The sequence below is a fragment of the Aptenodytes patagonicus genome, chromosome 17 (assembly GCF_965638725.1).
Source record: "Aptenodytes patagonicus chromosome 17, bAptPat1.pri.cur, whole genome shotgun sequence".
Classification (NCBI taxonomy): Eukaryota; Metazoa; Chordata; class Aves; order Sphenisciformes; family Spheniscidae; genus Aptenodytes; species Aptenodytes patagonicus.
Genome location: NC_134965.1, coordinates 13787114 through 13809575, shown reverse-complemented (window position 1 = coordinate 13809575; position 22462 = coordinate 13787114). Strand labels below are relative to the sequence as shown.

The 22462-nt window shown below is 42.3% G+C and overlaps 1 protein-coding gene across 2 annotated transcripts; it reads left to right on the top strand.

Moving 5' to 3' along the window:
• The first annotated feature begins 3078 nt into the window (after window positions 1–3078).
• SMTNL2 (smoothelin like 2) lies at window positions 3079–21473 on the top strand. 2 transcript variants are annotated; one of them, XM_076354228.1, is made up of 9 exons: window positions 3079–3591; window positions 10333–10420; window positions 11174–11413; window positions 12131–12184; window positions 13768–13843; window positions 15254–15424; window positions 15985–16102; window positions 17476–17627; window positions 19918–21473. In XM_076354228.1, the coding sequence occupies exons 1-9, from the start codon at window positions 3187–3189 to the stop codon at window positions 20042–20044; spliced, it is 1431 nt and encodes a 476-aa protein (XP_076210343.1). In that variant the 5' UTR covers window positions 3079–3186; the 3' UTR covers window positions 20045–21473. The 2 variants fall into 2 exon arrangements, with proteins under 2 accessions (XP_076210343.1, XP_076210344.1); XM_076354229.1 differs by having other exon boundaries at window positions 3082–3318.
• The last annotated feature ends 989 nt before the right edge of the window (window positions 21474–22462 follow it).

Genomic DNA, 22462 nt, shown 5'->3' with positions numbered 1-22462 from the left:
TCATAAGTCAGGTTTTCCTGGGTGTTTCCTCTTCTCCTGAGGGGAGATTTTGCCAAATGAGATTTTGAGGGTTTTATAGTCCTTGTCTAGGTTTCCCGCATGCCAAATATCTCTAGTCAGGCTATCCTTCCTCTAGAAATCCTGCATATAACCACAGCAAATTTTTAATATTATTTGTTCATCCTCCCCATGACATCCAGCCAAGCCATGTTACCAGCTAATTTAGCTGGAACTGTATGTTCTTCAAGGTTCTAAATTGTGTCTGAAGGCATAATAACTAGGACCTCTTTCTTGCTGGCAGAAGAGAGTTTATTTCATCATAGTAGACAAATGTCAAGAAGCCTCTTGTTTGGAGAAATGGAGGAAAGCAAACAGAGTTTGTTTTAATGAAATGGCATGTTGCTGCTGTTCTAGGACAGTTTTTCTTTCTTTCTAGTACTCCAGACTGATTCTAAAAAGTGGTAAACACGAGCGCTCAGGGAACTATTAAGATCCCATGAACAGAAAAACACCCATTGATCTTGGTCTTTGGGCTGTGGCTCAGATCTGAAAAGAGGTCCTTAATTGCTTGTACTTCAAAAGAAATCTTATTTCCTGATAGGATTTTATTGAAGAAAAAGAGCATCAGATACTGAGACAGAGAGAGGGAAGGAGAGCTGAACATGAAATTCCTAGTGTGATTTGGGCATCAAGATCTCTTAAGTAAATTTAAGCTCTGAGAATCTGAGTGTCATCTTTTCATCTTTGAATTGTATCATTTGGTTTAGGCTTCACTTCTGGTGTTTACTTACAATACTATCTGTTCTGAGAGGCTTTTGGAGACTAATATATTCCCATGCTGTGTCCAGCTGCAAGAGCTCAAACGGAGGAGATTTCAAACGGACACAGAAAGGTGGGTGTGGTTTTAGACTACTGAAGTATGAAGCCAATTCCTCATTTGGGGCAGGGCAGAGAGACAGGGTGAAAGTTGTACTTAAATTTGCTGTGAGATTAGGAAGTATCTGAATTGTTGGTATCTAACCTGTACTGTAAATTGTTCTAAATGCATGAACAAGAGGCAGTTTTAAAAATACTAGGTTTTTATGATTATTCTATGGTTGCTGAGTCTAGAAACAAAAGAATTTTATTTTCTTGGCTCTGCTACACCCTGCTGAGAGTGGGCTGAAAATTTTCTTTCAAAACACCTTTTGTCAGAAAACTGAACTTTCAAATAGATTAATATTGCATGAAAAAGTATAAGCTTTCCTTAGTAATTAAAAAATATTGTAAAAATGGAAATCTTTACCATGGAGGGAGGAATATTTTCCAAAGAATTATGGTATTAGTACCATTAACTAATAGCTGATAGCTGTGAGCTGTCAACTTTAATATTCCCCCCCCCCCCATGTATTATTGTTAGATAAGGTTGTATATGTTAAGAAATGACCCATGAGCAAGTGGTAATTGACTTCTGTTATTATTGCTGTAGGGTTTCACACATACTGACTTAAACCCTTTGCAACCTGGAGTTGGGTTTCCAACAAGTCGAGGCAGAATTTCTCCAACTTTCCCTGCTCATTCTAGATTTACAGGCTCAGCTATTTGCTGCTTCGTGTTCAGAGAACAACTGTTAAATGATGACTCCTTTCTGTAAGAAAGCAGTCGTTATCTTGTAAGACATTGGCATTTTTCTACAGCAGTATTTCAACGCTGTAAAATAGGTCCCACAAAAGAGTTTGGGGTAATAGAAGGGGAGGGCAAGGAAAAGGAATGCATACAGCAGTACTGGAAAAAAGGAAGAGATAAGTTGGTATTTAAAGTTATCAGTAGCTTAGATAAATGGGTAAATATTACATACAAATACACACACACACACATCCACAGAGGAGCGTTAAATTTGTACATACAAAAACTATCAAATGTAAAAAGCTTTAAATTACGGTGTGCATCTTTGTCCTGCTTCACTCCTGGAGGGTTCTGACACAGACCTGCAGGTATTATCTCTGTAGTGTTCTGCAAACATCTGGGAGTCTAGGCATGCTCGTAAATGTGTGTGTAAGTGAATTAGTTATGCATGTGAATGCAGTGTTCCTGAGAGAAAGAGGCAATGATTCAGTAATATGGTAAATCTTGTATGGTACCAAAAAAGTTGTAGCTACCTGACAGGAAGTGCTGAACACATACAGGCTAATTCTGATGGTGTAAATTTGCTTAAAATATCTTACAGATTTCCTTTTCCTGTGAGGCTTTATGCATGAGGTATTGTCTTGTGCTGCAGTAGGCAATAAAGAATAAACCCGAGAGCATTCCCCATCGTGGCTCTGGCTAGTTTGACAGAAATGTGTATCTCATCCCGCATGCACACACGTTGGATCTGCTGGATGATTTGGCAGCTTAGTATTAATGCACATCGAATTGCAGCCCACAATGGGAAACTCTTGAGCGTGAGGGTGAGTGTGGCGGGTGTGTGTACAAGTTTGTGTGCATGAAGGGACATGTGAGACTTCAGCATGCATGTCTAAAGGCACATGCGTGTGCATTTCTGTCTCTCTTCTCCCAGAAACAGCTCTCCTCTCCCTTTGCCTCAGTGCTCCCCCCGGAAGAGATAAACTGTGCTTACTTTGGCATCATCATCCAAGGAACGCGGGAAAGACCAGATACTCATCCCTCCTCTCCTCACTCTGTCTCTCTCCTATTCCTCACCGACCCCCGTCTCCCACTCCTTCCTCTCCCTTCCCCACACTGGCGCCGCGGCCCCGCCCGCAGCCCACCGCGCCCGGCCCTCTCAGGCCTCCACAGCCCTGGGCAGCTGCGAACAAGCCAGTGCCCCCGCCCCTTCTCCCTCCCTCTTCCACCGTTGCCTCCTGAAATTACATCTCCCCCTTTGAAGGAGCGTACGCCGAGCGGGGCAGCCGCCCCGCTCCCTCCGTGCCCCGCTGCTGTGCGGCGCTGCCGAGGCGCCCCCCGCCGGGCGCGGCGCGGGCTCTGCGGGGCTCTTCCTTCGCACCACGAGAGCGGGCCGCGGCCCGGCGGCGGCCGGCCAGCGCGGGGGCCGGGCTTAGGGCCGCCGGGAGGCAGAGGGCGCCCTCCGAGGGGAGGAGAGGAGAGGCGGTGGAGGGAGGGGAGACGGCCGGGCGTCTGCCGCTAGCGGCTCCCGAGCCTCCCGCCTCCCTGGCCGCGCCCCGCAGCTTGCGGTCCGCGGGCACCATGGCTAGCGAGATCGAGGATGTGAACGGCCGGGAGGCGCAGACCGTCTGCGAGGCCCTGGGGCGCTACGAGGACACGCTGCGGGGCGCCGTCCAGGAGATCCACGTGGACATCCAGGTGTTCAAGCAAGGGGTAGGCCGGCAGGTGGAGGAGGTGCTGCGCCTCGCCAGCCCCCTGGCACACACCGTCTCTGAGCTGCAGCAGGAGAACCGGCGCCTGCGGGCGCAGCTGGAGCGCCTGTCTCGGCAGGTGGAGGCTCTCGGCCGGTCGGCGGGGCTGCCGCAGGAGTGGGCGGACGAGGCGGCGGGGAGCCCCCCGGCGGCGGGGCCCGGGTCTCCGGGGCAGGTTTCGTCCGGCGGAAGGTTCTCCAGCCGTGCCAAGCTAGCGGTCGCTGGCCGGAGCCAAGTAAGCGCTGTCCGCGGCCAGGGAGGCGGCGGGAGGGAGGGCCGGGAGGGTGCATGAGCAGATGCTTCACAGGTGTTGCTAGGCTCTGTGCCGGCACGGGGGAGCGTTTAGGGACACGGGGCTCCTCTTTTGCAGTGCAGGGTCAATGGGCTTTTGGGAGGTGCTCTGAGAAACGGTCTTGGCCCTGATACCACCTAGAGATATTCCTGATTATGGCACTGCTTGGTCAAACTGGGATCTCGGTTAAAGTGGTAGCAACCTGTCAGTTCAGTGTGGTTAGAAATAAGAAGAGAAGCTGATGCAGTCTCAGCTATCAATATACATATGTGTGTATCTGTGTATCCTTTCTGGACTCGATTCAGGGGGATCTGTGTGCCAGCAATGCTGTTTTGCCAGTTGGCAAGCTCACAAAGGAGAACAGCTCAGCATATAGCAGGGCAGTAACATGTTTTCCTAAGATAGTGACTTAGCATCCTGCAGCGAGACAGTTTTGCTGCACAACCACTATCCTGCATGGCTGCAGCTTGTCCCCGAGAGGTGGGCCTCACGCAAGCTGTCATGGTCTCCATGACCTAAACTAGCACAAACACATACATTCCTCCCAGTGATAAAACTCTTTTTGCAGCGTAGTGGAGCCTTGTAACTCGGAAACCCCAGTTAGTGGGAAGCTTATCTGACACTGAGACATTTTATGTAATACTTTTTCTGTGTGTCCAGCTCTATGGAAAGAGTTCAGAGCTCCTGTACAATCCTTGACACCAGGAGGTGGCAGCCAGGCAGTACATCGTGATTCAGTCACATAAAACTGTGCAATACTTGAGACTTAGCTTTCACAGATGACAGCCTATTTCATGTAATCTTGATTAAGCCATGTCTTAAGGGGTCTTTAAAACTGTTGGAGCACGAAAAGCTGGTCTGTGGTCTATCCAGGCTTTGGGGATAGAAAATAAAAGCTTGCAAATTAAATTCACTCAAAGTTAAATTGGTGGGAATGAGCAGAGAGTCTGTATTGCATTCCAGCCCTTTTCATTCCTACTGACTCAAGAATGGGGGCATAGGGCTTCCCACAGCTGGACAAGCGAAAAGGTAAAGCTGCTGCTTGATGCATTGTTCCAACATAGTCGTGGCAACTGCTGCCTTTTCCCCCACGTAACAAAGGTAAGCAGCATACACACAACTTTCAGATCTGTTCCTTTTTGTTCCATGGAGCCATCCACACTTGTTTGTATTGTAAGGAACAGAAGTGAGCTGAGCGACATGGAAGGGAGGAGGGGGTGTGGTTCCGTACACCATCTCACCTGCTTATCACCACTGCCTACATTGTAGTGTGTACTTCACGCTCTGTGAAAAGTCTTGCATTGAGATTATGGCAATATCCAGCTTTAGATATCGGTCTGCATTAAAGCACAGAATGAGCTTTTGTTTGGATCGGAACCTTCCCACTTTGCTTTGAGGGTTCAGGGAAGATCACTTAAGAACTGATAGTTCTTCAGTGCCCTCCCAACAATTTTCCCCAGAAGGCTGGACAACTTCCCAAGTTAGCATAGCTGACCGAGAAGGAATTTCAGTACTGAGAATCACGAGAGATGCAGCTAGAGCTACACACACCAAATGCATGCAGTGAAAACATGATTTTGTGTGTAAGGCTCTGATGTGGCTGTGCTCAAATGGCTAAAGAACAAGCCTTGGTCACTGTGCTGGTCACCCAGATTCACAGTAATGAAGAAAGTGTTCCCTCAGTTGCTTGCAATTTCTGGTTATATGACCAAAGCACTTGAAACAGAGTACCATAAATGACACTGTGTATGTTTTCAGATAAACGAGTACCTGTGATAAAATTGGTGACGCTACTAGCTTTAGTAAATACTTCTATGGGATACGAGGAGCAAATAATACTGACCTGGAAATAGTAGCAAATCAAGATGTGCTCTTTTTCCTCCTGAAAAGATTTATTGGTTGAGTTCCTTTTTACTGTGTGGTTGATGCAGCGTTTATTCCAACAAAAGGCTGGGTTCTGTTGCCTTCAACATTTCTAGCAAAATAGTTGGGATAAGAGTTAAGACTATCTTTTGCAGATTGCATACTGGAGATTCTGAGCGTCTTCAGTGTCTGAACCATTATTTTCTAATATTGCTAGATTATTTTTCAAGGTAATTTGATTGAAAAAAGTGAAGCCAGGGAGTTCCAAGCATAGTTCAGAAGTAAGGACACAAATCTCCTTTTAATTCTAATCTTCAGGCAATCTCTGCTATGCTGTCCTTGAAATCTGGTGTACAACAGTCTTAAGTGCTGATTTAGGTGGAATTTTAAATGGCCATTAGCCACTGTGATTTGGAGGTAAGTCTTTCTGGTATTTTGATGCCAAACTTAAATTTGGCTCTCTAACCAGGCCAGAATCTGAGAGCTGCTTTCACAAAGGTGGAAAATAGGGTATGTTTGAAGAATTAATTTTAAAGCGGTTATCCTGGAGCCATAGCTGCACTACTGAGGATTTATCCCTCACTGAGCAGTTTGTTGCTGTTTGTCATCCTTTGCAGTCACTGAGGTCTCTCTCCTACCTGCCTGTGATTGTTAGAAAGGAAGAGTTTTGACCTTTTTTGTTGATCAGATCTTACATTTTGGTAGGAGCTTTACCACTTATGATCTTTCCATAGTGTTTGTGGTTGAGCATGATGCTTTTGTGAACAGGGAGGACTGAAAATACTGTAAGGGTGTTCTGTTTTTATACTGTCAGAAGAGTTTCTGTACAATGTGGACAGACTGCTGGACAGATTGCTGCAGAGAACCTGTCTGCAGTGGTCAAAGCAGCAGAGACAGGAATAGCTGGCTATGACCACCTGGGAAGATCTAAACAAATATTACCCATTGGTATCTCTCTGTGGTGACCTGATGGCACCCAACAGTTACTCAGCCTGGGAGTAACTGCATGAGGCATAATGACCTGGGGTATACAGGCAGGGAGATTAAGTGATCCAGCAGTCACCTGGCATTACATACTATGATTCGAAACCATCTCAACTCCTATATTTCATAAAGGAAGTCTGGTAGTTCCATTTCCTTCTTATTAGTCTCTTACACTTCCTGCAAGTGTCCTTTTGGAATAGTGGCATTCCAAGGTTGCCTTGATCCTTATCTGGATTATCTTTGTTGTTGTTGTTTGATTTAATTTCGTTTAATTCACTGTGACATAGCTGTGGGCACCTGCTGAAGCTGCCAAGGTAGAATTGTTCCCTGTTGTCTGTTTTTATCCAGCCTTGCTTTAAAAAAGGTTCTGTGAAAAGGGCTTCTATTGTTTTTCTTCAGTGATTATTCCATGTGCAAAAGCTTTCCTAATATGCTCATGGCATTCAAGGCTTTTTCCTCAAGCTGCAGGGTCAGTTACAGATAAAGAATACTTGTGTTATCTGACGGACAATAGCTTTCTAGTAGAAGAATTAAGGGGTAAATGTGGTGCAGTTCTTGCTGGCGTCTAGCAGCCTTGTTTGCATTTCCTCACACATTTCATCATTCCCCATTTCTGATATATCAACGACCTCTTTATATGCAAGGAACAGAGTGTCAAACCTTGCCTTGTGGAAGTCATCGGTGGTTTTGGTGTTCACCGAAGTGAACCATCAATTTCATCCGGCATGCGTAACAAGAGAGGGAGGTACCTCTCAAAGATAAACAGCATTTCTAGATCAAATTATTTTTATCATGACCCTTTTGATAATTGGTGCTTTTATGAAAGACTTTGGATGACTGAGATCTCTCATTTGAGAGAGAGGAATCTCATTTGTCTGTCATTCTTCTACAGTTTGACCTTGTTGCAGGCAAAAGCTTGAAGACATAACAGACATGCACCTTAGAGGCTCAGAGAGGAAATAAAAATTGTATATTTCTTTTCTTTCTAATCTCATGATCTGGTGCTTACTTTTTCTGAATGCTTGGGATTTTCACTGGGTTACAGTATTTGCCTGTTTTATAGCAGCTTCCAGTTAATGGATCTCCAAGGTCTAACTTCTTTGCAGTGAAGGAGGAATTCCAGTAGCCTTACAACTATGGAAAGTATTATGACCCTACATTACATGGAGACTTCTGAGCTACAGAGAGATTAGTTCTAAGAGCAAGCCTGAGTAAGACATGCAAAATGTTAGTGTTAACTTTCTTTTCTTCAGCTTCACCAGTTCCTCATCATGTTGCTGTTACATGAGTTGTACAAATGAGTAGTTCTTGTTATTAAGCACAGATATAGGTACCTGTCCCTCTGCTATTTACAATCTATGTAGCCAGCATTGACAGAGGAAGTATTGTTACACACATGGGTTTGTCAGAAGCTTGGCATCTCCAAACAAAGTGGATTTTAAAGTACATTTGCCTGACACTACTAAATGCATGGTAGAATCTGATCCCAGATCCTCCCAGTGTTTTATCAGCACAGCGGCCTTCCCTGTCCTCCAGCCTGGTATCGGTTTCTTCCCCAGCACTGTTAGCCAAAATGTAGTAACCAGGTTTGCATAAAATAAATTAATGCAGCACCTGTCACTGCATCAGGAAGCCAGTTCAGTGTGTAGGATGCTACATGATCTTTGCAATGACCACCTCATTTGACTGTTTTGCTCGCCCCCACCCCCCCGAGTTTATAATGTAGATTAATGTTTGCAGTCTACACAGGCATTCAACACATTCAGGTCATAATGGCTGACACGAATGGCTAAACAGTTCTAACTTTATGCCACAGGTACATTCTAGGGAGCTGCATTAGCTGTGCTTTACATTTCAGTTCTGGATATGGGCAATAATTGTTGACTAGGATCTCAATTACACTAAGTACAGCAATAAAAGTTCTGAGCCCTTGATTCTGCGTGGGTTGTATAATTAATAGTTGGTCTACTTTTCTCAAGTTAATCCTGGCAGCTAGAAAGGAAGTTTTAGATGCTGGGAAAGAGTGAGAAGTTCTCAACGTTCTGACTTCCCCAATCCAGTTTATTTTTCTTTCTTTTTATATAAGAAAAATAGAGGAAAATTAAAACGAAGCAAAAGTTCTCCTTGTTCGGATTGATATACTAAACTGCGTTACGGATTTGATTTGTAGAACTTGCACTGTGTCTTAAGGCAGGCTAACCTAATTGTGGAATGGACGTTCTAACTCCCAGCTATGTTAGGTGCACCTGAAGCTTTCATTGGGCATCAGTGCAAATCTGTCAGTCTTGTTAACGGGGCTGTAAGCAATATTGTGCTAAAACATGGTGTTGTGTGTGGTTGTTTGTTTGAGTGGTGGGTTTTTTTTGTTTGTTTTGGGTTTTTTTGTTTTTTTTCTAAAAGCAGCATCTCTCATGCATTTTAGTGGTAAACAGACTAAGGAATGTCTTGGTTCACCATGTAACCTCTGCGCTCTTATCTAGCAGAGCACATAAGTGCATGTATAACCCCAGGAAGATCATTGACTTAGAAACTAGGCAAGAGAATTAAATGAAAGCTCCCGGCTGAGAAACTTTTAGAAGTCGTCTTTTCTGAGAGTACATCTTCCACATTTTCGGGAAGTCTCCATTCCTCTTCTGAACTTTGTATTGTTTTGTTTGAAAATCATATCCAGGTGATTCTATCTCTTTTCCTTACCTAGCATAGAAAAAATTGACATTAGAATCTGACCCCAAGTTAAAAAATAGTATACAACCCAGTATAATAAAATACACCGTCCAAGCTGAGCTTTAAAGACAGTTCACAGTATCTCAGTGTCTTGCTGCCATTCCTTTCTGTGTTTTATTGTAATGTATCTTTGTAAGACACTTGCTTACAAGGCAGTAGGTCGTCATCTTGAAGTCAGATTAATGGGGTTTTACCACACTTTAATGGTTTCTCCAAATTATGCTGTAGTCTCAAAAAGCCTGGATACCGATTGTGATCTGAGAATGTAGGGCCAAACCTTAAAGTCAAGAGAAGGATTTTCCTCAACTTTAGTAGTGGAGGTGTGTAGCCCAAATTCTGCTATGTACACCTGTATTCCATTGAAATCAGTTGGAGGTTGACACTTAAATATCTAGGAGGAGCAGAATCTAAGCCCACAACTGTATACTCTAAGACAAAATCGTGTTTAAGCTGCCTTACTGTAATCTAATACTAGTTAACAAATTCTTAACAAGATCTCAGGCCATAGTTACCAAGAGTTGACTGGGATTTGTACTTGAGGTAATGAAAGTTCTAGTTTCTCAAGGATATTAAAACAGTCCGTGCACTCTGCAGCATATAACAAGATTAAATGCTTTTAAAAAATTTCCAAGGTGCATTAACGTTGTTGTCTGTTGTTCTTTACACTTACAACTGTAAAGGTCTAGGATAATACTTATTTTATCTGATGCTTTTACAATACGTTATCAGAATGTCATTTTTTCTGCAGCAAACAGAAAAAAACCTGCAGAGCATTAAGCGTTTTATGCAATCCCAATCAATATCTCCACTATTGTGCGGAGTCTTCTGTTTATCACCTTCACAGTGGATGGTGATGCCTTTATCTAACAAAAGTGGAAGACCCCTCCTAGGTCTGTGGGGTCTGTGAGGACAAGTATGTGAAGAGTGATACAAGTCCTGCATTGCCAGTGCTCGGTTTGCAGGTTTGGCTCTTGGGGTTAGATAATGGTTCCCTTCTTGTATTGTGGTCACTAGCACAAGGAAGACCTGTTCTTGGCAGGTGTTTCTGGATATTCTTCTAACTTTTGCTGCTGTTTGAAATTTAGCTGTTGTGTCTGTTGTCTGTTCTGACAGAGTGTAGACCTGGATGACCACCACAAACCTGAGTTTAGAAGAGTTTTTAGTTCTTCCATCATTGAAAATGGGCATCAGTCTTCATCAGGTAGGAACAGGGCATAAAAGAAAGTAGCACTACTTGTAAAATACCTGATCCTGGCAGTCATAGAGCAGCTCTCACATGTTGGAAGCATTAGAATCTGCTAGGGTTTCAGCATGGATATTGTACTGTGGCACTGATACCGTTTAACTTTATTTCCTAATTAGGAGTTTAACTTTTAAACTTGAACTTTATTGTTAAGCATGCACTATGGTGTTTCATAAATTAGAGACTATTACTGTCACGTTATCTTGGGGCACTAGTGATAATAAGGCCTGCTATTCTGGGTGCCAATGTAGCCTTGCATCCCAAAACATTTTGCAAATTACCTGTCCGCTTCCATCATCCTTCAGTGGATGGACTTACTATCTCCATTTTGGAGAAAACTAAGGCACACAGTGTTTCATAAAACCATGAAAAGAACAAGAATGCTGACTCCTCACCCACGGCAGGAGATTGGGGATGGGGGCTGCACAGAGGGGGAGGAGGAGCTTACCAAATGCAGATGCTAGTGGATTAATGATCTGAAGTTGTTCTTGCTGAGATTCATGTAGGACAGGTATGATAGCTGCAAGGATCACTTACACTAGGGTGGTTTCTGCAGCGTCCTGTAAATGGTATAATGTCCCACAGGGAGAACTAGGTGGAATAATTCCAATGAGTTGTAAAATAAAGTTGTTGCATGGAAATTGGTTTGTAACTTAGTTTATTTGCAGATTTGTAACATACTTCCTCTCTCCTTTTCTTTTTACTCACTAGGTCAGGCAAAAGTCTCCCATGAACTGACCTGTTTTCACACATCAGACTCTTCCCCTGAAGCCCATGCCCCTGCAGTCACCTTACAGATGCCCCACCTTCCTGTTACTGCAGTAACCAGGATATCAGAGAAGTTTTCAGGAGAGACCATCTGTTCAACAGGAACAACTAATGTGTCTCCTGGCCTGCTGGGACAGAGCAAGACCAAAAATGTGATGGCAGTGAAAACGTCCAACCAGTCAGGTAAGAGAGAAAAATAATTTGTTTGCTGAAGCTGTGTCCCATTTCTTTACTTCAAGAAACTGGTGCTACAGGGGTTGTCCTGTGACCTAGTGGTAATTATGAAACCTCGCTTCTGTGGCTACATATCCCATGGTGGGACACACTGATTTAGAATATTTTGGGTCCTAGGTGGAGCTTTAGGCTAGAATGTCACATCTGCTGAGAATTTTTGCTGCCTGATATAGTTGAGTTCATAGTGCAGCCTATCTTCTAGCACAGTTACTGAATAAGTGTCTCTTCAATGTGGCCAGCTATTTTAATGACATTTGCAGGATTTTTTAGTGCTTTGAGACCTGAGGCCCCTTGAGAAGTTAGGCAGATATTTGGCGAACGGGTTCAACAGTCATTTGGAGGGAGGAATGACCAACAGCAGACTGACACATATACACAAGTTAGAGTGACTGCAGAATCTTATTTATATCTAAATTGAGTTTAAAAACAAATCTCATTTCATTCATATTTTAGTTATTCATCTTTGAGCTGTATTTCATATACATTTAGTAATAGTGACACTTACAGATCAGACTATATATATGGGTCAGAAATTACAGAGAGAGAGACCAGATGGAATTGCTAGCAAGAGATAGGGATTATTTGCAGATTATTCTTTCAACTTTTATCTTATTAAAGCTAAGAATGTAGCAAAGCCTTCCTTTGTCTTTCTTTCTGCTGTTTCAGTGAAGGCCTGGAATTCAAGTACAGTAAGAACAGTGCGTTCATCTGCCACTGGAGGTGAGTGTTCCTATCAACGTGGCCTTACGCTACACAAATTGAGAGGGATTCCATGCTCCATGTCTGGGGGATTCAGATGTGAGCATGTAGTTCCGATTAGTAGGTACATGGTAATACTAAAATTGCTAACAAGACTGCATACAGATTCAGTTTCACAGGTATCATGGAAACTTGTTCCACTGCATCAGATTCTCAATCAGTTCAAATTGAGGGGTACTTATCCTTATTTGCACAGTGGTGTACGTGTACTGTTAGGCAATCTCTGCAGTGGAAGGAATAGCTGCCAGAAAAGTGTGGCAGAACAGACAGTTTGAGCAGTGAAGATTTCAGCTGACCAAGTGAAAACTGTGACTGAACACAAGGTAATGGCAGTTGGAAAGTGGTGGGCCCACCCTATGGATGTTGAAGCAAATTCCTTTGAGCAGAATAGCAGTAACTAGTCTCCTTCATATATGAATGTGTCAATGGACAAAATGCCTTAAGGATATTTGATTTCAGTCGAAATAGATGAGTTGACCTCTATCCAAAAGTACTTCTGACTGATGTCACCAAGCTCTTACTGTCTACACAATGTACTGGCATTTCACAGTGGTCTCGAGTGTCAGTTTAGCAAAGATGTAGCTCATCCAGAATAAGGATCACACTCCTCCTCAGCTTAAAAACTCTGAGATTTGCACAAATATCTGGCAATTGTTTGTGGTCCCAAATTTGTCACATCTGTATGCTGGCATTTACTAGGGTGTTGTACGTGAGAAGTCTAGTTGATCTGGATCCTTTCTATAAGCAGTGGGGAGTGTTCAGCATTTTTAGAGTGATTTGGACAGTGATCAGGTTGGATTGCTTCTAAGATGCCAGTCTTTCTTCTTTGTGTATAGAAGGAGCCTTCAATAAATAAGTTGCTGGCTTATGCAACAAGTTTTGGCTTTAATGTGTTAAAACTGGGCAAGCCACTCCATTGTTCTGCATTTACAGAGCATAGCTGGAGTCCAGAGCTGGGCTCTAAGAGGCAAAGCACAAAAGATAGAACTTCAGGGGCGGGGGGAGGAAGATGCAAAGTTGGTTTTAAGCCACCTTTGCAACCTTTGGAGTCTGCTCTACTTTACAAACAAAAACATTTCTTGGTGGAAATTAGGTAATTTAAATTATGCTCTCAATCATGGCAGACTTCCCAGGACTCCTTATGTCTGCCAGGATGACTGTTGCAAGCTGAGCTGTAGCACCATTTCTTCCTTTCACTGAAATGTCCGTAGCAGTGTGCTCTCCTCTGAGGTCTGCACAAGGGCCTGAAACGATCCAACCTTCCCAATGCAGTTTTATCAAAGGCATTCTCTCACAGCCCTTTCTGGTATGTTTATACCATCCTCGCTGCAGTGCAACAATTTTGCAGAGGGATTGAACCCCTGGGGAAAATCCCTCTCCAGCTTGTTAGCTCATACTGGAAGTTAGAGGCCTGCAGCTTTTCACTGTGGTGAGTAAAAATCAATGTGTGGCTATCTATCAGGAAATGGTTTGAAAATGTATGAAGAAAGGAGATCAAAGAAGTTTCTGCGCTGATGCATCTTGTTTTTCCTGCTTTTGTACAGAGAATACCACTTCTGTCACTAAGTCTGTCTCAACTGTGAGCTATGGGACGAGTAGTGGAACCAAAACTGGTGAAAGGTATACATTTTTCTTGACATTTTGTTAGGCCGTTGTGGTCAGTATAGTCTCAAGGGACAGGTGTTCTGCTGGCTTGGAGAACAGGTGAGTCCCAGATGCTGCATTTTAAGCCCATTAAAGGTTGTGAGCTTTCCTGAGTGAGGGCTAAGTGGAACAGAGATGGGAAGGCATAAAAGTCTTTCACAGAGCATTTTAAAGCTGACCTAGTTGTGGATTTCAGCATTGTTACAGCATTAGTAAAACTCTCAGTGCCAGTGGTGGATTTTTGTTAGGAGGAGCAAGTTATCAGGCCCTTTGAAAACACTTTTAAAAATACTCAGCTGTGTTGAAATTTGTACTTTGGGCTTATTTTTGGAAACCAACATGTGACTGCCGTCAAAGAACCTTAGTTTGGCTAGCCTAGAGTTTAGTTTGTAGATAAATGCCTTGCTGAGGACTGAGGACTGCTATGCATTCTTGATTAATTCGGAGTCGCAGTTGCTTAGTATAGGATTACATGGTATCACAATTACTACTGGCGTATTCAGGCATCCTCAGCATGCAAAATATCCATCAAGAAAAATGGGAGGGCAGCCAATTTAAATCTCTTAAATTGGGCTTGCATCTGCCTTGGAAATTATCCCAAATTTGGCATTACATTTCTTCCGAGTTAGTTCCAACATCAGCACTTCGATATTTGAGTCATGATACACTGAGCACCCTAGAGAACTTGCTATCAGATCTGACCTCCATCTGTACCAGAAATTAATGTGACACTGATGTTATTGCTCTTTGCCTCAGTTTCCCCATCTCTGTCACGGGGAACATTTCCAAGTGCAATGTGTGGCTTACTTCATTAATACTGATGAAGTGGTTTATGGTTCAAATAAACACAAATTAGAATATAATCCTATATTTCTCGATCAAATTACCAGTTTACGGTCAGTGAAGCAACACTGACATGAGCTCAGGATTCAGTGTACTATAAGTAAAAATTTCAAAAGTACTTCCTGAATTACTCTTCAAGTTCCATTTTTAAAATGTGACTTACCCTCCAGGAACACCAAAGTTGGAAATTAAAGGGATTTAGTGCTCCTGTGTGGCCACAACTTTTTTTTTTTCTTTTCTTTTTTTCTTTTTTCTTAAAGGTGTTTAATTGTTGTTCTACTCAGTGCTATAAAGCATTTGTGACTTGTCCAGCTATGTGTCATTTGTAAAAGTACCTTAGACTCTTCTATAGTTAAGTGCTGTCGTCTGTCAATAAAGCTTTGACTTTTACTTAAATTGCTTTTGACTCATTCAGGTCTTCTTGAAACGGCTGTTTTGGGAGGTTTAGAGTAGGCCACAGTTGGACCTTTATGCTGACGCCTGGCACTGCAGAGACTTACTTTTTTTGTTTAACCACATACTTTTCATGTTATGTTTCTCCAGTGCCACTGACAGTTACTGTGATGTGACCCCCAGCTCTCACTCCTCTCCTCCCACTGTACATCGCCAAGTTGAAAGGAGGCGAGAACTGGTGCGGTCTCAGACGCTCCCACGGACTACAGGAACACAGGCCAGGAAAGCGCTTTTCGAGAAATTTGAACACGATGGTGGAAAGTATGTCACACCCCTTGTCCCCAGAATGGGTTTGTTAATGGGAAACTAATTTGTCAATTATTACCAGCAGAGGACAGCTAGGTGGGAGGACCCTCTCAATGTAGGATTTTGAGCTAAGGGACAATATGGGGTCACGTATAGCTTTGCTGACTTTGCCCTGGAAATTCACAGCTACAGATTCTTTTGGCTTCGGAGTTGTTCAGCTGAAGAAGCAGATGACTTTTATCAGGAAAGAGTGTTGTGAAAGCCTTCTCTATCATTATAAGAGACTGGGAATATAGTGACTTTCTGTTGCCATTCATTAAGGACCAAAAGCGTGGACTGTTCTTTATGCACCATGATGGGGGTATGATTTAAATAGAAGTGGGCTTGGAATCCTGGCTTTAGTGAAATGAAAATGAGTTTTTCTTGCAGGACCAACAAGGTGAAGTTTCAGCAACGTGTTTCTCAAATATCACCTGGACAGGGGCTGACCTGGGCAAGGTTGCATAGATGTTGCTGACAAGTAGGTTGAAGTTTTTCTAGAATGTAATTTAATCTGGTCTCTGTTAATTTTCCAGAGGAAAAGGAGAATCCAGAGCTAAGCTGAAGAGGTCGCAGAGTTTTGGGGTTGCCAGCGCTAGCAGCATTAAACAAATTCTGTTAGACTGGTGTCGCTCAAAAACCATAGGATACAAGGTGAAGACATGCTAGCACTTTCAGCTCTCTCTTTTTCAGGAGAATTTGCCAAAAAAGCGTACTCAAAAAGTGAATGTAAAACATGCTAGACAATGAGCTAACTTCCTCAAGGTCATCAAGTTTTGTGCGGGTAATGCAAACATCATGGTTTGCATGGGCAGCACTTCAAGACAGTCAGTGATTGCATGAGTGAGATGCTGTATGTCTGTCAAAGCAATGCATTAGTGTTTGTCTGAAAGCCTGCATTTTTGTGCTTATGGATATAGACTTCAGTATACACTCACACATTTTTTTTCTTAGTTGCAGGCTATGATTTTTGCGTTCTCATTATACATGGCAAGATCTGAATAACATTTTGCCAGTACGTGGAGACTATGGCCATTTTGCTACACAGCAGACCAAAGTACTCTCTTACTGGTATTAGACAAGTGAATTTGTAGTAAATGGTTGAGGTTGAATCACACGGTGTTAGTGAGCTAATTTCTATGAGGTAACATCAGTGTAGCTAAAAGAATTCAGCAGTTGAGATTTCAGTAATTTTACCTGGCCTTAAGCTGCAATTGCCAAAGCAATTTCCAGGAGAAAGAGAAATTTTTTTTCTAGGCTTTTTTTCTGTAATATGTTTTTCAACGTTATTGTAAAATGTGTATTTTATTGCTGAACTCTAAATTATAGTATACATAAGCAGAACTAGTGAAAATTACTGTTAGTTGCTTACCAGAAAAGCTCGGGCTTGAATTTTAAATGATGGGAAAGCAGCATGAGACAAGAGCCCAGATACGTTTCTTTTCACTGTGGCGGTTGAAAGTAACAACAAGCACTTGTTCTAAGAATCAGGTTTTGCAGTAGGCGTAATTCTTCCTATATTTCTTCCTATATTTCTACCTATCTGTGTGTAAACAGGCATTGAATTTGGCCTTACCGAAAAGCAAAGCAAGCAAGCATAGTCTATCTAGTGTTATTCACAGCCACAAAATGAACCATTCTTCAATTATAAATACTTCACAGGGATAAGCAGTGTCCTTAGTTTCAGCAGATACTGAGCTAGTGCACTGGGCCTGCTCCAGAGCTCACTGACGTTGACAAGATTCTTCCCAGTATTTTCAGTGGGCTTTGGATCAGGGACCTTGACTGTGTGTCTGCTTTGCATCTGGGCATTTCAGGCAAAAGGCTTTCATTGCCGAGTGTGCCGTTTTTTCTCAGAATACAAATAATGTAATGGATATACAAAGAGGGGGAGAAAAACTTAAAGCCTGTGCTCTGTTGCTTTGGTTAGTGGGAGAGAAGGACAGAAAACTGCAGTGAGCAAAAGCAGCTGCTCTTTCCTGTTCCCCTGTGCTGCATTAATATGCGTGTTTTTTTTGTCATGACAGCACATTGATCTCCAGAACTTTTCCTCAAGCTGGAACGATGGGATGGCATTCTGTGCTCTTGTGCATTCTTTCTTTCCTGAAGCTTTTGATTATAATAAGCTTGACCCAGCTAATCGCAAGCAGAACTTTGAGCTGGCCTTCACCATGGCTGAGTGAGTATCACATTAGATCTCTGCGAAGTCCTTCCAGTTCAAGTCTAATGCGGCTGGGCAGCAGTGAAGAGTTTAATCATTCTTCTTGTAGGTCCTACGTCACTAGCTTATATGTGTTATGCCAGAGAAGATAATAAAGCTCTGCACAAAGAACGCATAGAACAGGAGACTCGGCAGTCTAAAATCAGAGGTGGTTTTACCAGGCACAGGATAATTCATTGGAGTCCTATGTTCAGGTCTTTCACAGTCTTCAGGCAGTACTTGCATTCTGCTTTCTCACCTCTGTGATTCTCACCAGCCTTAGCACTGACACACTAAACTTGAGAATTCAGCCTCCTGAGTTATGCTTGGACAGAAGAGGAAAAACCCCTCTTCTCTCTGTGTTTGTTTTTTAGTTTTTTTAATTATTTTGTTCTTGAAGTAATGAATGATTCTTAATGAATTTGCCAATATCAATCATAAAAAAGAAATTTGAGTTCATAGAGCACAAGGCATCCAATGTTTACTGACAGTCCATAGGAAGTGGACATACAACTTGTAGTTTCTTAGCCAATCCCACCTGCTTGATACCTGATTTGAATTTGAGGCATGTTAATATATCCATCCAGCCTCTCTGGAAAAACTGTGACCCTTGAACCACAGGGAGCAAATAGATTAACTTTTGGAATTGGGTTTTGTGGGAGGGTTCACCTCTGTCTGTACGTTGCTTTGGTTGAACATGAATGAAGGTTGAATTCAGCGTAAGTAGAGTTAGATCAAGGCTGAGAGCTTCTCAGTATCTCAACCTGGTAACTGCGTTTTTGTAAAACGGACAGAGCTAATACCCTCAGTCACACTGTCCTGATCCTTCTTGATGCAGTATATCAGGAAATTAAATGATAACGTGTTTGTTGAAGTCATTAGGAGTGTGAACTTGTCAGCTAGAAATAGTAACTTTTTTGACCTAGTATCAACATGATTCTTGGCTGCTGTTTTGTTTGACTTGTGTAACAGTAAGAACATTCTGTGTGGCATGCAGCTGGATTTGGTACACTCGTTTCTGAGTGTGGGGTGTGGGAATACATGGCTAAAGTTTCCTGGAGCTTCTGATACAGCTTCAAACACCGATACCACCAGACTGAAGCTCTGGGGTTCTTTCAGAGCGCTTTTTTTTTTTTTTTTTTTTTTTTTTTTTTAAATTAAAGCAATAACTCATAGAACTGGATTTACCCTTTGCCATTCCAGAGAAAAGCTTTGAAAATTCTTAGCATAATGTTGGCTCTCCTTATTACAGCCCCTAGCAAAGGAATTCATTTGGGAATTATCAGGTTTTTATACACACACAGATATACATGTATATATAAAAATTTTTGTTGCTTGTCAGCGAGTTGAAAGAGATTCTATGACACTTTTAGGTGGTTGATCTCTAAAACTATCTACAACTCTCAAAGGAAAGTTGCAGTGTTTTTCTATCTCAGTTTATGTATAACAGGAAGCATAGGGGAGAACAGAAGACAGCATGCGCACAACAGTAAGAAACATTAGGTAAGAGGTATCTACAGAACTGACTACTTCATAGCTATGACTACCTTTAAATTAACTGTTCTCCTCTAGTGCCAGAAAAGGCTCTTCTTTCAGTTATTGCTGTTCACCCCAGTACGAGCTCTGCTGATCAAATTGCTTCCTGCCTGCCCTTGTGATTTTTCATCCTAGGCCTCAGCAGATCTGTTCCTTTCTGCTGGTCCAGATCTCAGTCAGGCTTCTGCTCTTCAACCTGATCATCTGAGACTGTTGTCCAAGTCACTCACACCTTGAAGATATGGGGGTAGTGGAGAACAAACAATCCACAGCCACATGGGCCTTCATTGGCACATCTCATCTCTCCTCGTGTTTTCCCATTCTTTTGGAGCTTCCTATGTAATAACCAGAAAAACTCATGATTTGCAAACTCGCATGACCCTGCTTACTGAGACTTGGGCAGAGGAATGTGAGATTGGGCTACATGCTACAGGTATCAGGGATGTGAATGGCAGTCAGTGGGGAAAAAAAAAACCAACCCTACAGGGCTTTGGATCAGATCCCAGTATAGAGGAAGAGAGGGAAAGAACAGGAATATTCTATGGTCACAAAAATAACAATCTCCAACCTGAGCCTGACCATTTCATTGTGAAATGAAATGGTGCTGATAAACCTCAGGATTTCTTACATGCCTCAGTGATGCTCAAATCAGAGCAGCAAATGAATCTTGGAAGTAGTTACAGGCCTTAGATTTAACACTTGATTTGCTGTTTCTGTTTTATTATTACTACAGGAAAATGGCTCACTGTGATCGTCTGATAGAAGTGGATGACATGATGGTGATGGGTTACAAGCCAGATCCCATGTGTGTCTTCACCTATGTCCAGTCTCTATACAATCATCTGCGACGCTTTGAATAAAACCATTGACACCTCTCCAGCCAGAAGGGTCAAGTACAGTATGCTAATGGGAAGAGTGACTTTTTGCAAATGGAACACAGTGTTACTTCTTGCTTTTTACTGTCCCTTTGCTTACATTCAACTGTGTGGCTGGCTGACTGAAGTGTTGCTGAGCAGCGCCCCAAGTGTTGATCACATCAGCATGTCAGTAATACAGAAATATGTTTGAAAAAGACAAAAAAACATAGGGAAAGGCAAATGCTGTCATTTTGGTGCTAGTAGTAGGCTGGATTATTAATATTCTTGTGTTTAAAGATCACAGGAAGCTAATTTGCTGCTCCTATCTCTGTTAGGCTGGGGACACAGTTTTATGCAGTGACAGGTAACTCTGCTACGAAAGTGTTCCCTCTTAAAATGCAGGTAAAAGTCCAGAAGATACCACCTTCAATTCCACTTCTCTGTTGAGCATAGCACAAAAGAAATAGCAGATGGACAAGGAAAATTCCGTTTAGCAAATAATAACCTACTCAACCACTAGGGCAATATTGCCCCTCCTCCAACCCTACCCCCCCACTCCAGCATGCATGCACGCGCGCACACACACACACACATCAAACAGGCATTGTTCTGTTCTCTTAAAGCAGAAAGAGAACACAGCCTCTTACCTGCTGACTGGGGCGACAGATAACTACCATGTTACACAACAGCGTTTGTCTGTAATAGTCAACTCTAAAGTGATTTGCTTAGAGGCTTGCTAAAGCCTCTGCTGGCAGTCCTAGATTAATTTCTTGATCATGAAGAATAGCAACAGCTGGGGCTGTTCTGTGTAAGAGATTGTGTGTTTGCATGATTTAGGATCACAGGAAAGGGGGGTGCTAGCAAGATACTAAATCCTCTGAAGAGTTGTAATAGAAGCAAGACTGTAGCGTGCTTTGACCTGGACTCTGGGGGAGAGCAACTCTCCAGTGCGGACAGGAATGAAGTCTTTACAACTTGCTCAGTCCTCATGCTGACTCTGAGGTTGACAGGCAATATGCCAAAAAAGTATGAAAGATGTGGGAGTTTTGAAATGCCTTAGACTAGTTTCCATTTTCAGTTAAATTAGCGTTAAAACCACAATACAGTGGGATTATTCCAGATTTACTGGACAAAAAGGTCATGTGTCACCCTTTCTGGTTTTCTCTTTGATATATCAACAAAGCTTTGTTTTCACAGTGAATGTTAAAACCAAAACCACTAAAAAAGCATACTTTAAAAAAAAGAAGCCTTTTAAAATTATTTCTTCCCTAAGAACAGGCTCATAGAAAGTAAAATATGAAAGCCACAAGCCCTCTGCCCATCCTAGAGAATGTTTTTTAACCTGCATTTGTGCTTTTTGTAGATATTTATAAAGATGACTTTGGTTCTGTATTGATGACCATTTATAATAAAATATGTCAAATGCTCTTCAGATTTACTGCTTCTCTTTAGAATGAAGTGACAGGTAACAAAGTAAAATCCGTGAAAAGAACCCATAGCTTTTGCTTAGAAGATTTTTGTTCTAGCCATGATGCTGTGTGCTCTGAATTTCAGTGTAAAAAAGTACAGAAGTTCAGTGGCATTTGGAATAGGATTTTAGTTCAGCCTCCCTTTCTAGTGAAGTTTACTTAGAAAACCATGAATGAAGCAACCACTTTGTTAGCAGTCTCAGGAAAAAAAAAAACCACAAAACACACCACCAAAAGTGTACAAAGGTAAAGTATAAGTTAACTGCTGAAGGTCTGGATCATCAAGTTCTATTTGAAGTGTAGCTAGGCTGTTGCTATGACACTATGGAAATAGTTTGAAAGACTTTTAAATACACATCTTTTAATACAAGTATCTGAAAGATACTTGGTCAAACTAGCAGGGTCCTTGGTATTGCTAATCTCACAGCTTTAATGCAAGTGGCCAGAGGTTGGGTGGGCTGTTTGTATTTGTCACATGACTGCCATTGTCTTCAGTTTTTGACTTTCCCTTGAATGACCATAATTCTGAGGAGAAAGTGTGCACCTGTTCCTCCACCAAACACACTATAAGGATAAACACACTGTACTTGTATTTTGGAGAAGTGATTGAAATAAGCATGATGAGAAATCTGTCCACAACTGGCACATACGATACGCATATTTACATTCTTACAGCAGAATAGTTTTCATTGACTAGCAGAGCCAAGTTCCACTGTAGCTACAATAAGAGGGGCAATACTGGCTTTATACATCACATTCCTTCACAGTCCCAGGTCATGGATGATTTTCCTGTGTGATGTGAGTGCTAAAGACACAGGTAAGTGCTTGGCCAATTTAGGCCTAGTAGCAAATAATTATATAAAGGAAGACAATAAAATTATTGCCAATTTACCAGGGGGAGTTTACATCCTTTCTATAATTTAGCTTGTTTTCACAGCTACCCAGAAGCTAT

Excerpts from the sequence above, each read along its gene's own strand:
- SMTNL2 (XM_076354228.1), top strand. The coding sequence starts at position 3,187 with ATGGCTAGCGAGATCGAGGATGTGAACGGCCGGGAGGCGCAGACCGTC. Across the intron at positions 16,103-17,475 it reads CAAAAACCATAGGATACAAG|CACATTGATCTCCAGAACTT; the intron begins GTGAAGACATGC and ends TTGTCATGACAG. Across the intron at positions 17,628-19,917 it reads CTGGCCTTCACCATGGCTGA|GAAAATGGCTCACTGTGATC; the intron begins GTGAGTATCACA and ends TTATTACTACAG.